Genomic DNA, 16,201 nt, shown 5'->3' on the forward strand with positions numbered 1-16,201 from the left:
CAAGAGGCCTATTCCCCGGCCCGCACCCCACCATTGAGACTGCACGGGAATTATTATTTTTTTATCTCTCAACCTGTCCAAGAGGCCTGCTGCCCGCCGCACTCGCCGCCGGGCCGGCCCGCACCCCGCCATTGAGACTGAACGGGGATTATTATTTTTTTTAACTCGGCCTCCGGGCCTGGGCGGGCTTCGCCCCCGGTACCTCCAGCCGCTTCTATTTACGCGCGCCGCGTTCCAACATATTCACCCCGGCCAAGAGGCCTATTCCCCGGCCCGCACCCCGCCATTGACACTGCATGGGAATTATTATTTTTTTATCTCTCAACCTGTCCAAGAGGCCTGCTGCCCGCCGCAATCGCCGCCGGGCCGGCCCGCACCCTGCCATTGAGACTGAACGGGGATTATTTATTTTTTTAACTTGGCCGCCGGGCCGGGGCGGGCATCGCCCCCGGTACCTCCAGCCGCTACTATTTCCGCGGGCCGTGTTCCAACACTATTCACCCCGGCCAAGAGGCCTATTCCCCGGCCCGCACCCCGCCATTGAGACTGCACGGGAATTATTATTTTTTTATCTCTCAACCTGTCCAAGAGGCCTGCTGCCCGCCGCACTCGCCGCCGGGCCGGCCCGCACCCCGCCATTGAGACTGAACGGGGATTATTATTTTTTTTAACTCGGCCTCCGGGCCGGGGCAGGCTACGCCCCCGGTACCTCCAGCCGCTTCTATTTACGCGCGCCGCGTTCCAACATATTCACCCCGGCCAAGAGGCCTATTCCCCGGCCCGCACCCGCCATTGAGACTGCATGGGAATTATTATTTTTTTTATCTCTCAACCTGTCCAAGAGGCCTGCTGCCCGCCGCAATCGCCGCCGGGCCGGCCCGCGCCCTGCCATTGAGACTGAACGGGGATTATTTATTTTTTTAACTTGGCCGCCGGCCCGGGGCGGGCATCGCCCCCGGTACCTCCAGCCGCTACTATTTCCGCGGGCCGTGTTCCAACACTATTCACCCCGACCAAGAGGCCTATTCCCCGGCCCGCACCCCGCCATTGAGACTGCACGGGAATTATTATTTTTTTATCTCTCAACCTGTCCAAGAGGCCTGCTGCCCGCCGCAATCGCCGCCGGGCCGGCCCGCGCCCTGCCATTGAGACTGAACGGGGATTATTTATTTTTTTAACTTGGCCGCCGGCCCGGGGCGGGCATCGCCCCCGGTACCTCCAGCCGCTACTATTTCCGCGGGCCGTGTTCCAACACTATTCACCCCGGCCAAGAGGCCTATTCCCCGGCCCGCACCCCGCCATTGAGACTGCACGGGAATTATTATTTTTTTATCTCTCAACCTGTCCAAGAGGCCTGCTGCCCGCCGCACTCGCCGCCGGGCCGGCCCGCACCCCGCCATTGAGACTGAACGGGGATTATTATTTTTTTTAACTCGGCCTCCGGGCCGGGGCGGGCTTCGCCCCCGGTACCTCCAGCCGCTTCTATTTACGCGCGCCGCGTTCCAACATATTCACCCCGGCCAAGAGGCCAATTCCCCGGCCCGCACCCCGCCATTGAGACTGCATGGGAATTATTATTTTTTTATCTCTCAACCTGTCCAAGAGGCCTGCTGCCCGCCGCAATCGCCGCCGGGCCGGCCCGCACCCTGCCATTGACACTGAACGGGATTATTTATTTTTTTAACTTGGCCGACGGGCCGGGGCGGGCATCGCCCCCGGTACCTCCAGCCGCTACTATTTCCGCGGGCCGTGTTCCAACACTATTCACCCCGGCCAAGAGGCCTATTCCCCGGCCCGCACCCCGCCATTGAGACTGCACGGGAATTATTATTTTTTTATCTCTCAACCTGTCCAAGAGGCCTGCTGCCCGCCGCACTCGCCGCCGGGCCGGCCCGCACCCCGCCATTGAGACTGAACGGGGATTATTATTTTTTTTAACTCGGCCTCCGGGCCGGGGCGGGCTTCGTCCCCGGTACCTCCAGCCGCTTCTATTTACGCGCGCCGCGTTCCAACATATTCACCCCGGCCAAGAGGCCTATTCCCCGGCCCGCACCCCGCCATTGAGACTGCATGGGAATTATTATTTTTTTATCTCTCAACCTGTCCAAGAGGCCTGCTGCCCGCCGCAATCGCCGCCGGGCCGGCCCGCACCCTGCCATTGAGACTGAACGGGAATTATTATTTTTTTATCTCTCAACCTGTCCAAGAGGCCTGCTGCCCGCCGCACTCGCCGCCGGGCCGGCCCGCACCCTGCCATTGAGACTGAACGGGGATTATTTATTTTTTTAACTTGGCCGCCGGGCCGGGGCGGGCATCGCCCCCGGTACCTCCAGCCGCTACTATTTCCGCGGGCCGTGTTCCAACACTATTCACCCCGGCCAAGAGGCCTATTCCCCGGCCCGCACCCCGCCATTGAGACTGCACGGGAATTATTATTTTTTTATCTCTCAACCTGTCCAAGAGGCCTGCTGCCCGCCGCACTCGCCGCCGGGCCGGCCCGCACCCCGCCATTGAGACTGAACGGGATTATTATTTTTTTTAACTCGGCCTCCGGGCCGGGGCGGGCTTCGCCCCCGGTACCTCCAGCCGCTTCTATTTACGCGCGCCGCGTTCCAACATATTCACCCCGGCCAAGAGGCCTCTTCCCCGGCCACACTCGTCCGCCGGGCCGGCCCGCACCCCGCCATTGAGACTGCACGGGAATTATTATTTTTTTATCTCTCAACCTGTCCAAGAGGCCTGCTGCCCGCCGCACTCGCCGCCGGGCCGGCCCGCACCCCGCCATTGAGACTGAACGGGGATTTTTTATTTTTTTTAACTCGGCCTCCGGGCCGGGGCGGGCTTCGCCCACGGTACCTCCAGCCGCTTCTATTTACGCGCGCCGCGTTCCAACATATTCACCCCGGCCAAGAGGCCTCTTCCCCGGCCACACTCGTCCGCCGGGCCGGCCCGCACCCCGCCATTGAGACTGCACGGGAATTATTATTTTTTTATCTCTCAACCTGTCCAAGAGGCCTGCTGCCCGCCGCACTCGCCGCCGGGCCGGCCCGCACCCCGCCATTGAGACTGAACGGGGATTATTATTTTTTTTAACTCGGCCTCAGGGCCGGGGCGGGCTTCGCCCCCGGTACCTCCAGCCGCTTCTATTTACGCGCGCCGCGTTCCAACATATTCAGCCCGGCCAAGAGGCCTCTTCCCCGGCCACACTCGTCCGCCGGGCCGGCCCGCACCCCGCCATTGAGACTGCACGGGAATTATTATTTTTATATCTCTCAACCTGTCCAAGAGGCCTGCTGCCCGCCGCAATCGCCGCCGGGCCGGCCCGCACCCTGCCATTGAGACTGAACGGGGATTATTTATTTTTTTAACTTGGCCGCCGGGCCGGGGCGGGCATCGCCCCCGGTACCTCCAGCCGCTACTATTTCCGCGGGCCGTGTTCCAACACTATTCACCCCGGCCAAGAGGCCTATTCCCTGGCCCGCACCCCGCCATTGAGACTGCACGGGAATTATTATTTTTTTATCTCTCAACCTGTCCAAGAGGCCTGCTGCCCGCCGCACTCGCCGCCGGGCCGGCCCGCACCCCGCCATTGAGACTGAACGGGGATTATTATTTTTTTTTAACTCGGCCTCCGGGCCGGGGCGGGCTACGCCCCCGGTACCTCCAGCCGCTTCTATTTACGCGCGCCGCGTTCCAACATATTCACCCCGGCCAAGAGGCCTATTCCCCGGCCCGCACCCCGCCATTGAGACTGCATGGGAATTATTATTTTTTTTATCTCTCAACCTGTCCAAGAGGCCTGCTGCCCGCCGCAATCGCCGCCGGGCCGGCCCGCACCCTGCCATTGAGACTGAACGGGAATTATTATTTTTTTATCTCTCAACCTGTCCAAGAGGCCTGCTGCCCGCCGCAATCGCCGCCGGGCCGGCCCGCACCCTGCCATTGAGACTGAACGGGGATTATTTATTTTTCTAACTTGGCCGCCGGGCCGGGGCGGGCATCGCCCCCGGTACCTCCAGCCGCTACTATTTCCGCGGGCTGTGTTCCAACACTATTCACTCCGGCCAAGAGGCCTATTCCCCGGCCCGCACCCCGCCATTGAGACTGCATGGGAATTATTATTTTTTTATCTCTCAACCTGTCCAAGAGGCCTGCTGCCCGCCGCAATCGCCGCCGGGCCGGCCCGCACCCTGCCATTGAGACTGAACGGGGATTATTTATTTTTCTAACTTGGCCGCCGGGCCGGGGCGGGCATCGCCCCCGGTACCTCCAGCCGCTACTATTTCCGCGGGCTGTGTTCCAACACTATTCACTCCGGCCAAGAGGCCTATTCCCCGGCCCGCACCCCGTCATTGAGACTGCACGGGAATTATTATTTTTTTATCTCTCAACCTGTCCAAGAGGCCTGCTGCCCGCCGCACTAGCCGCCGGGCCGGCCCGCACCCCGCCATTGAGACTGAACGGGGATTATTATTTTTTTTAACTCGGCCTCCGGGCCGGGGCGGGCTTCGACCCCGGCACCTCCAGCCGCTTCTATTTACGCGCGCCGCGTTCCAACATATTCACCCCGGCCGAGAGGCCTCTTCCCCGGCCACACTCGTCCGCCGGGCCGGCCCGCACCCCGCCATTGAGACTGCACGGGAATTATTATTTTTATATCTCTCAACCTGTCCAAGAGGCCTGCTGCCCGCCGCAATCGCCGCCGGGCCGGCCCGCACCCTGCCATTGAGACTGAACGGGGATTATTTATTTTTTTAACTTGGCCGCCGGGCCGGGGCGGGCATCGCCCCCGGTACCTCCAGCCGCTACTATTTCCGCGGGCCGTGTTCCAACACTATTCACCCCGGCCAAGAGGCCTATTCCCCGGCCCGCACCCCGCCATTGAGACTGCATGGGAATTATTATTTTTTTATCTCTCAACCTGTCCAAGAGAACTGCTGCCCGCCGCAATCGCCGCCGGGCCGGCCCGCACCCTGCCATTGAGACTGAACGGGGATTATTTATTTTTTTAACTTGGCCGCCGGGCCGGGGCGGGCATCGCCCCCGGTACCTCCAGCCGCTACTATTTCCGCGGGCCGTGTTCCAACACTATTCACCCCGGCCAAGAGGCCTATTCCCCGGCCCGCACCCCGCCATTGAGACTGCACGGGAATTATTATTTTTTTATCTCTCAACCTGTCCAAGAGGCCTGCTGCCCGCCGCACTCGCCGCCGGGCCGGCCCGCACCCCGCCATTGAGACTGAACGGGGATTATTTTTTTTTTTAACTCGGCCTCCGGGCCGGGGCGGGCTTCGCCCCCGGTACCTCCAGCCGCTTCTATTTACGCGCGCCGCGGTCCAACATATTCACCCCGGCCAAGAGGCCTCTTCCCCGGCCACACTCGTCCGCCGGGCCGGCCCGCACCCCGCCATTGAGACTGCACGGGAATTATTATTTTTTTATCTCTCAGCCTGTCCAAGAGGCCTGCTGCCCGCCGCAATCGCCGCCGGGCCGGCCCGCACCCTGCCATTGAGACTGAACGGGGATTATTTATTTTTTTAACTTGGCCGCCGGCCCGGGGCGGGCATCGCCCCCGGTACCTCCAGCCGCTACTATTTCCGCGGGCCGTGTTCCAACACTATTCACCCCGGCCAAGAGGCCTATTCCCCGGCCCGCACCCCGCCATTGAGACTGCATGGGAATTATTATTTTTTTATCTCTCAACCTGTCCAAGAGGCCTGCTGCCCTCTGCAATCGCCGCCGGGCCGGCCCGCACCCCGCCATTGAGACTGAACGGGGATTATTATTTTTTTTAACTCGGCCTCCGGGCCGGGGCGGGCTTCGCCCCCGGTACCTCCAGCCGCTTCTATTTACGCGCGCCGCGTTCCAACATATTCACCCCGGCCAAGAGGCCTCTTCCCCGGCCACACTCGTCCGCCGGGCCGGCCCGCACCCCGCCATTGAGACTGCACGGGAATTATTATTTTTTTATCTCTCAACCTGTCCAAGAGGCCTGCTGCCCGCCGCAATCGCCGCCGGGCCGGCCCGCACCCTGCCATTGAGACTGAACGGGGATTATTTATTTTTTTAACTTGGCCGCCGGGCCGGGGCGGGCATCGCCCCCGGTACCTCCAGCCGCTACTATTTCCGCGGGCCGTGTTCCAACACTATTCACCCCGGCCCGCACCCCGCCATTGAGACTGCACGGGAATTATTATTTTTTTATCTCTCAACCTGTCCAAGAGGCCTGCTGCCCGCCGCACTCGCCGCCGGGCCGGCCCGCACCCCGCCATTGAGACTGCATGGGAATTATTATTTTTTTATCTCTCAACCTGTCCAAGAGAACTGCTGCCCGCCGCAATCGCCGCCGGGCCGGCCCGCACCCTGCCATTGAGACTGAACGGGGATTATTTATTTTTTTTAACTTGGCCGCCGGGCCGGGGCGGGCATCGCCCCCGGTACCTCCAGCCGCTACTATTTCCGCGGGCCGTGTTCCAACACTATTCACCCCGGCCAAGAGGCCTATTCCCCGGCCCGCACCCCGCCATTGAGACTGCATGGGAATTATTATTTTTTTATCTCTCAACCTGTCCAAGAGGCCTGCTGCCCGCCGCAATCGCCGCCGGGCCGGCCCGCGCCCCGCCATTGAGACTGAACGGGGATTATTATTTTTTTTAACTCGGCCTCCGGGCCGGGGCGGGCTTCGCCCCCGGTACCTCCAGCCGCTTCTATTTACGCGCGCCGCGTTCCAACATATTCACCCCGGCCAAGAGGCCTCTTCCCCGGCCACACTCGTCCGCCGGGCCGGCCCGCACACCGCCATTGAGACTGCACGGGAATTATTATTTTTTTATCTCTCAACCTGTCCAAGAGGCCTGCTGCCCGCCGCAATCGCCGCCGGGCCGGCCCGCACCCTGCCATTTAGACTGAACGGGGATTATTTATTTTTTTAACTTGGCCGCCGGCCCGGGGCGGGCATCGCCCCCGGTACCTCCAGCCGCTACTATTTCCGCGGGCCGTGTTCCAACACTATTCACCCCGGCCAAGAGGCCTATTCCCCGGCCCGCACCCCGTCATTGAGACTGCACGGGAATTATTATTTTTTTATCTCTCAACCTGTCCAAGAGGCCTGCTGCCCGCCGCAATCGCCGCCGGGCCGGCCCGCACCCCGCCATTGAGACTGAACGGGGATTATTATTTTTTTTAACTCGGCCTCCGGGCCGGGGCGGGCTTCGACCCCGGTACCTCCAACCGCTTCTATTTACGCGCGCCGCGTTCCAACATATTCACCCCGGCCGAGAGGCCTCTTCCCCGGCCACACTCGTCCGCCGGGCCGGCCCGCACCCCGCCATTGAGACTGCACGGGAATTATTATTTTTTTATCTCTCAACCTGTCCAAGAGGCCTGCTGCCCGCCGCAATCGCCGCCGGGCCGGCCCGCACCCTGCCATTGAGACTGAACGGGGATTATTTATTTTTTTAACTTGGCCGCCGGCCCGGGGCGGGCATCGCCCCCGGTACCTCCAGCCGCTACTATTTCCGCGGGCCGTGTTCCAACACTATTCACCCCGGCCAAGAGGCCTATTCCCCGGCCCGCACCCCGCCATTGAGACTGCATGGGAATTATTATTTTTTTTATCTCTCAACCTGTCCAAGAGAACTGCTGCCCGCCGCACTCGCCGCTGGGCCGGCCCGCACCCCGCCATTGAGACTACACGGGAATTATTATTTTTTTATCTCTCAACCTGTCCAAGAGGCCTGCTGCCCGCCGCACTCGCCGCCGGGCCGGCCCGCACCCCGCCATTGAGACTGCATGGGAATTATTATTTTTTTATCTCTCAACCTGTCCAAGAGAACTGCTGCCCGCCGCAATCGCCGCCGGGCCGGCCCGCACCCTGCCATTGAGACTGAACGGGGATTATTTATTTTTTTAACTTGGCCGCCGGGCCGGGGCGGGCATCGCCCCCGGTACCTCCAGCCGCTACTATTTCCGCGGGCCGTGTTCCAACACTATTCACCCCGGCCAAGAGGCCTATTCCCCGGCCCGCACCACGCCATTGAGACTGCATGGGAATTATTATTTTTTTATCTCTCAACCTGTCCAAGAGGCCTGCTGCCCGCCGCAATCGCCGCCGGGCCGGCCCGCACCCTGCCATTGAGACTGAACGGGGATTATTTATTTTTTTAACTTGGCCGCCGGGCCGGGGCGGGCATCGCCCCCGGTACCTCCAGCCGCTACTATTTCCGCGGGCCGTGTTCCAACACTATTCACCCCGGCCAAGAGGCCTATTCCCCGGCCCGCACCCCGCCATTGAGACTGAACGGTGATTATTATTTTTTTTAATTCGGCCTCCGGGCCGGGGCGGGCTTCGACCCCGGTACCTCCAGACGCTACTATTTCCTTGGGCCGCGTTCCAACACTATTAACCCCGGCCAAGAGGCCTCTTCCCCGGCCACACTCGGCCACCGGGCCGGCCCGCACCCTGCCATTGAGACTGAAGGGATTATTTATTTTTTTAACTTGGCCGCCGGGCCGGGGCGGGCTTCGCCCCCGGTACCTCCAGCCGCTACTATTTCCGCGGGCCGCGTTCCAACACTATTCACCCCGGCCAAGAGGCCTCTTCCCCGGCCAAACTCGTCCGCCGGGCCGGCCCGCACCCCGCCATTGAGACTGCATGGGAATTATTATTTTTTTATCTCTCAACCTGTCCAAGAGGCCTGCTGCCCGCCGCAATCGCCGCCGGGCCGGCCCGCACCCTGCCATTGAGACTGAACGGGGATTATTTATTTTTTTAACTTGGCCGCCGGCCCGGGGCGGGCATCGCCCCCGGTACCTCCAGCCGCTACTATTTCCGCGGGCCGTGTTCCAACACTATTCACCCCGGCCAAGAGGCCTATTCCCCGGCCCGCACCCCGCCATTGAGACTGCATGGGAATTATTATTTTTTTATCTCTCAACCTGTCCAAGAGGCCTGCTGCCCGCCGCAATCGCCGCCGGGCCGGCCCGCACCCTGACATTGAGACTGAACGGGGATTTTTTTTTTTTTTAACTTGGCCGCCGGGCCGGGGCGGGCATCGCCCCCGGTACCTCCAGCCGCTTCTATTTACGCGCGCCGCGTTCCAACATATTCACCCCGGCCAAGAGGCCTCTTCCCCGGCCACACTCGTCCGCCGGGCCGGCCCGCACCCCGCCATTGAGACTGCACGGGAATTATTATTTTTTTATCTCTCAACCTGTCCAAGAGGCCTGCTGCACGCCGCACTCGCCGCCGGGCCGGCCCGCACCCCGCCATTGAGACTGCATGGGAATTATTATTTTTTTATCTCTCAACCTGTCCAAGAGAACTGCTGCCCGCCGCAATCGCCGCCGGGCCGGCCCGCACCCCGCCATTGAGACTGAACGGAATTATTATTTTTTTTAACTCGGCCGCCGGGCCGGGGCGGGCTTCGCCCCCGGTACCTCCAGACGCTACTATTTCCGCGGGCCGCGTTCCAACACTATTAACCAAGGCCAAGAGGCCTCTTCCCCGGCCACACTCGGCCACCGGGCCGGCCCGCACCCTGCCATTGAGACTGAAGGGATTATTTATTTTTTTAACTTGGCCGCCGGGCCGGGGCGGGCTTCGCCCCCGGTACCTCCAGCCGCTACTATTTCCGCGGGCCGCGTTCCAACACTATTCACCCCGGCCAAGAGGCCTCTTCCCCGGCCACACTCGTCCGCCGGGCCGGCCCGCACCCTGCCATTGAGACTGCATGGGAATTATTATTTTTTTATCTCTCAACCTGTCCAAGAGGCCTGCTGCCCGCCGCAATCGCCACCGGGCCGGCCCGCACCCCGCCATTGAGACTGAACGGAATTATTATTTTTTTAACTTGGCCTCCGGGCCGGGGCGGGCTTCGCCGGTATCTCCAGCCGCTTCTATTTACGCGCGCCGCGTTCCAACATATTCACCCCGGCCAAGAGGCCTCTTCCCCGGCCAGACTCGTCCGCCGGGCCGGCCCGCACCCCGCCATTGAGACTGCATGGGAATTATTATTTTTTTATGTCTCAACCTGTCCAAGAGGCCTGCTGCCCGCCGCAATCGCCGCCGGGCCGGCCCGCACCCTGCCATTGAGACTGAACGGGGATTATTTATTTTTTTAACTTGGCCGCCGGCCCGGGGCGGGCATCGCCCCCGGTACCTCCAGCCGCTACTATTTCCGCGGGCCGTGTTCCAACACTATTCACCCCGGCCAAGAGGCCTATTCCCCGGCCCGCACCCCGCCATTGAGACTGAACGGGGATTATTTATTTTTTTAACTTGGCGGCCGGGCCGGGGCGGGCATCGCCCCCGGTACCTCCAGCCGCTACTATTTCCGCGGGCCGTGTTCCAACATATTCATCCCGGTCAAGAGGCCTCTTCCCCGGCCACACTCGTCCGCCGGGCCGGCCCGCACCCCGCCATTGAGACTGCACGGGAATTATTATTTTTTTATCTCTCAACCTGTCCAAGAGGCCTGCTGCCCGCCGCACTCGCCGCCGGGCCGGCCCGCACCCCGCCATTGAGACTGCATGGGAATTATTATTTTTTTATCTCTCAACCTGTCCAAGAGGCCTGCTGCCCGCCGCAATCGCCGCCGGGCCGGCCCGCACCCCGCCATTGAGACTGAACGGAATTATTATTTTTTTTAACTCGGCCGCCGGGCCGGGGCGGGCTTCGCCCCCGGTAACTTCAGACGCTACTATTTCCGCGGGCCGCGTTCCAACACTATTAACCCCGGCCAAGAGGCCTCTTCCCCGGCCACACTCGGCCACCGGGCCGGCCCGCACCCTGCCATTGAGACTGAACGGGGATTATTTATTTTTTTAACTTGGCCGCCGGCCCGGGGCGGGCATCGCCCCCGGTACCTCCAGCCGCTACTATTTCCGCGGGCCGTGTTCCAACACTATTCACCCCGGCCAAGAGGCCTATTCCCCGGCCCGCACCCCGCCATTGAGACTGCATGGGAATTATTATTTTTTTATCTCTCAACCTGTCCAAGAGGCCTGCTGCCCGCCGCAATCGCCGCCGGGCCGGCCCGCACCCTGCCATTGAGACTGAACGGGGATTATTTATTTTTTTAACTTGGCCGCCGGGCCGGGGCGGGCATCGCCCCCGGTACCTCCAGCCGCTACTATTTCCGCGGGCCGTGTTCCAACACTATTCACCCCGGCAAAGAGGCCTATTCCCCGGCCCGCACCCCGCCATTGAGACTGCACGGGAATTATTATTTTTTTATCTCTCAACCTGTCCAAGAGGCCTGCTGCCCGCCGCACTCGCCGCCGGGCCGGCCCGCACCCCGCCATGTAGACTGCATGGGAATTATTATTTTTTTATCTCTCAACCTGTCCAAGAGAACTGCTGCCCGCCGCAATCGCCGCCGGGCCGGCCCGCACCCTGCCATTGAGACTGAACGGGGATTTTTTTTTTTTTTTAACTTGGCCGCCGGGCCGGGGCGGGCATCGCCCCCGGTACCTCCAGCGCTATTATTTCCGCTGAAATAATAACTGAAAATATTACAGATATTTACAAGTCACAACTTAGTACAAACACGTATCACGGGGAGGCGTGGGAGGTTTCAAGACTTCAAGTTTGAAGCCAACCAACGTAGCAAAGCCCCACCTTGGAACCTTTCACTGTTTTACAAAAGAGAGCCTTATAGACGAAAATATGTTCAAAAACAAACATGTTTCGTCGAGGTAAAACGAAACAAAGATAATGTTAAAACATAATTAATCCTAAAACGTAAAAGTTACTGAATCGGCAGGGTGAATAATGTAACGGTTTACTCATCGAAGGTATCATTTAAGTTGTACTGTGAATGGAACTGACCATTAGTCATCGTCACATGATAAAGCTGGAATTTTTAGCCGGAAAAACGCACAGTAATTTAGTCTTCTGACAGTGTTTGATAGACATCAAAATGATATGCAGAGGACTTACAGATGGCACAAATGCCGACGAAGATATTCAGAAAATCTGCAACGAAGTAAGTATTGAAATTTGACACTACACTTTTATTGTTGCCTGCTTTGAAAGTAAACGTTGCACACGAAAAACATGAAAACTAAACCTAATAATTTCCAGGTAAAGTCTCAAGCTGAGCAAAAAACGCGGAAAAAGTACGACGTCTTCGTCGCCAAGGTTTACAAATCACAGGTTGTCGCTGGGACCAACTACTTCATCAAGGTAAGCACAACATCACACATTTTATTCCGATTTTATTTGTATTATTTGGGTCTGAGCAGCAATCTGCCAGGTACCAATTGTTTATGTAGAACTCATTCATCTTCCATACCGCTTGATCCTCACGAGGGTCGCGGGGGGGGGGGGGGGGGTGTTTTGGTGCTGGCGCCCATCCCAGCTGCCTCCGGGCAGTAGGCGGGGGACACCCTGAATCGGTTGCCAGCCAAGCGCAGGGCACACAGAGACGAACAACCATCCGTGCTCACACTCACACCTAGGGACAATTAGAACAATTTAGAGTGTTCAATCAGCCTGCCACGCATGTTTTTGGAATGTGGGAGGAATCCAGATCACCCGGGGAAAACCCACGCAGGCCCGGGGAGAACATGCAAGCTCCACACAGGGAGGCCGGAGCTGGAATCGAACCCGGTACCTCTGCACTGTGAAGCCGACGTGCTAACCACTGGACTACCGGGCCGCCTTATGTAGAACTGTTATTATTATTATTATTATTACAAACCCAATTCCAGTGAAATTGGGAGGTTGTGCTAAATTTAAGCTTTTGTTAAATTGTTAATTATGATCATTTTATATTTAATCATTATATCCTTTTAAGTTAGTTACCTTAATTATACTCTGTTTAATACGTCCTGAAATATTCTTATGAAGAAAAGCAGGAAGGTGGGTCGTTACCGGAAGGGGGAGTGTTCTTCGAGAGTTAGGATTCAGCCGTTGAAAAAAAAAAAAAAAAGAAAGAAAGAGCTGTGTCCAAACGAAGCCATCCTCTCATTTTTGCCCATTCTAAACATAGAGCAATCCATCTAAAACCTACGAACCCCTCAACTTACACTAAACATGAATACTAGCAGAATACAATAATTCATCCATTTCCGAACCGCTTTATCCTAACTAGGGGGTGGGGGGTGGGGGGGTTGCTGGACCCTATCCCAGCCGTCTTTGGGCAGCAGGTGGGCCACACACTGAACTGGTTTCCAGCCAATCGCAGGGCACACAAAGACGGACAACCATCCATGCTCACACTCACACCTAGGGACAATTAGAACAATTTAGAGTGTTCAATCAGCTTGCTTGCTGTGCATGTTTTTGGAATGTGGGAGGGAACTGGAGTACCCAGAGAAAACCCACACAGGCCCGGGAGAACATGCAAACCCCACACAGGAAGACCGGAGCTGGAAGTGAACGCACTGTGAGGTCTATGTGCTGAGGTCATATTCTAACAAAGTCCTCCTTGAGGTTTTAAGATAAGAAAACCTTTATTAGTCTCACAATGGAGAAAAATTCCTAATTCACAGCAGCAAAGTTATTAAAGGAAGAAGTAGAACAACAAAATATAGGAGCTGCTGGAAAGGCAGCCACTCTCGCGGTGCCATTTTGAAGTCAAAATAACATAACACAACACATAGGACAGACAGTCGTGCAATCTTCACCACTTTTCTGCATACACTTTGTCTGAAGCAGTGATAGATGAAAGAGGAGATGATCAAAGTGTCCTTTCACCAGTGGATCAGAGACGTCATGCTGAAAATGTGCACACGTCTGCTCCAAGCTAATTTTTGAAAGCAAACACGAAGCTGTAGTGTCCATTGACGAAAAGAGATGAGTTCACTTCTCCTGTCCCACGTAATCCGCTTCAAACTCCAAGCCGTGACTCCCAGTTCCAAATCCGCATCGGCGCCCCGCGCTCACGCTCCTTTCTTCTCATCGTCAGCTCCTCAAGCTATATCCATCCAGCCGCAGACCGTTCAACAGCACCGATCTCTCCGCTGAACAAAGCGGAGCTTCAAACTTTGGGTGTTTGATCTAAACATCACACCCTCGAATACACGAAAATGTTTCATTTGATACAGCGCATTGCCATGGCAACAGTGTCTGACGAAATAAAAAGATTTTGATATTTTCATCATAACCATCTTCGGACGAATCAGGCAAACTTTGACGACGATCGGATAAATTATCTCGGAGGACCTTGTTCAGATATGACCTCTATGAAAGACCCCATTAATTACGGATTTCATTTCAAACAGGACATCTTCATTACGATGAACCGCATAATGTATTTTCACATATATATTTACAGTTTCTACATGTGTCAAACCGTGGCCGTTCTCATACTTTGGTCGTAGGTGCACGTGGGAGGAGATGACCACATCCACATGCGCGTCTTCAAAAGTCTGCCACACGCCGGATCAGTGCTGAAGCTGGCTGACGTCCAAGAGGACAAGACACATGCCGATGCCATTGAGTTCTTTTGAATGACAAAGGCTGACATTATTTTAAAGCACTCATGTCCTGTAATTGCCATGAAAGAGAACTCGCATCAAGAAAAAGACTTTGGTTTACCACGATGAAATTCCACGTCGCGATTGTCTAATCATCAGCAGGAATGTCAAGCAAAGCTAACTGGTGAGTGAGTCTGCCTACATTTGAGGAATCTGAATGACACTACGAGAGATAAATCTACGAGAGTTAATTTTGGTGGAAATATATGCTGACGATGAGTTTTTGCTCATATTGTTGGTTTATTGTTCAGCAAGTTTATGCCATCTTTGAATGGTACTGTATCAGGCACACTTTCAAAGAATGGAGCATTTTAAAACTTTTTTCATAGAGAGTGCGCACCACATTATAAGCCGCATAGAATAGGAGCTACAATACTGGCTGAGGTTAGGTTATGCATCCGCTAGATGGAGCTATGCTAAGGGGAATACCATAAATTACAGCATTATATATATAAAGAGCCTTCACAACCGCTGCATCTGGAACAAAGCCCTTTCCAGAACATTTCAAAAACTATGTACAAGAGAGCACAGGTGTCAAACTCACGGCCGGGGGCCTAGATCAAGCCAACCAAGCCAATTTTATGTGGTCCGTGAAAGCATGTGTGTGACACACTTTTGCAATGCAGCGTGAATAGCCCTATAGCCATTATCGTGAGCTGCTATGAGCATTACTTATTCATCAATGATTCAAAACATCTCACGTGTTTAGAATCATCTAATCTGCTTATCCTCACAAGGGTTGTGGGCGTTCTGGAGCCTCTCCCAGCTGTCTTCCGGCAGTAAGTTGGGTACACCCTCAACTGGTTTCCAGCCAATCGCAGGGCACACGTAGACATATAACCACCATTGACCCTCACACTCACACCTAAGGACAATTTAGAGTGTTCCGTTAACCCTCAATCATGTTTTTGGAATGTGGGAGGAAACCGGAGTACCCGAAGAAAACCCACGCAGGCACGAGGAGAACATGCAAACCCCACACAGCAAGGCCAGAGACTGAATCAAACCCAGCACCGCGGGACTGTGAGGCCGGCGTGCTAACATCACATCGAAGAGTAATTCCACCTGACCAGAGTGTATCTCTTCTCCTTGTGAAGGGACGGCATTAGCAGTCACCATGTCGCCACTTATGCTGATGGCCTGCGTGATCAGCTTCTTCGCGTCTTCTCTCATTGTCATCAGTAAGAACTGTTTTGTTTTGAACGAACTGGCTACCCGCGATGATAGCACCAACTTGCAGGAGCTCATCGATCTGGCCCTCGTCGTGGACAACCGCATGCGGGAGCGTGATAGGGAACGCATGGACGAATGAGGAACTACCCGTTTTCCACCCCGATGTGCGGGTCGTCGGCCAGCTGAACACGAGTCTTGGCGACCATCCGGACCCGAGCGTCATTCGTGTTCCGGCCCAGCCGACGCAGAGGAGGAGCCCATGCAGCTGGGAGGCGGACGCCTGGGACCAGCGGAGAGAGAGCGTGGGATTCGGGATCGGGCCTGCTTCTACTGCGGTCAACCTGGACACCGTGTTGCCAACTGTTCCATTACACCGGCGTACCCGTCCCGGCGCCCCGAAAACTGTGAGTTTGTACCCGGTATTGCGTCGCGGGAGTCGAGACGGGAGGAGTCCCGTACGGGACATCCGCAAAGACTCGAGTTGGACGGGACTCTCTATGGTCCTTTATGGGTCATTACTATTCGGGCCTTGGTGGACTTTGTT

At 56.8% G+C, this 16,201-nt stretch overlaps 1 protein-coding gene across 1 annotated transcript; it reads left to right on the top strand.

Annotated features, from left to right (window-relative positions):
• The first annotated feature begins 11,809 nt into the window (after positions 1-11,809).
• Positions 11,810-14,466, top strand: LOC127594732 (cystatin-B-like). Its single transcript, XM_052056511.1, has 3 exons — positions 11,810-11,987; positions 12,086-12,187; positions 14,329-14,466. The coding sequence occupies exons 1-3, from the start codon at positions 11,922-11,924 to the stop codon at positions 14,455-14,457; spliced, it is 297 nt and encodes a 98-aa protein (XP_051912471.1). The 5' UTR covers positions 11,810-11,921; the 3' UTR covers positions 14,458-14,466.
• The last annotated feature ends 1,735 nt before the right edge of the window (positions 14,467-16,201 follow it).

This window comes from Hippocampus zosterae, unplaced genomic scaffold, assembly GCF_025434085.1.
Source record: "Hippocampus zosterae strain Florida unplaced genomic scaffold, ASM2543408v3 HiC_scaffold_23, whole genome shotgun sequence".
NCBI classification, from domain to species: domain Eukaryota; kingdom Metazoa; phylum Chordata; class Actinopteri; order Syngnathiformes; family Syngnathidae; genus Hippocampus; species Hippocampus zosterae.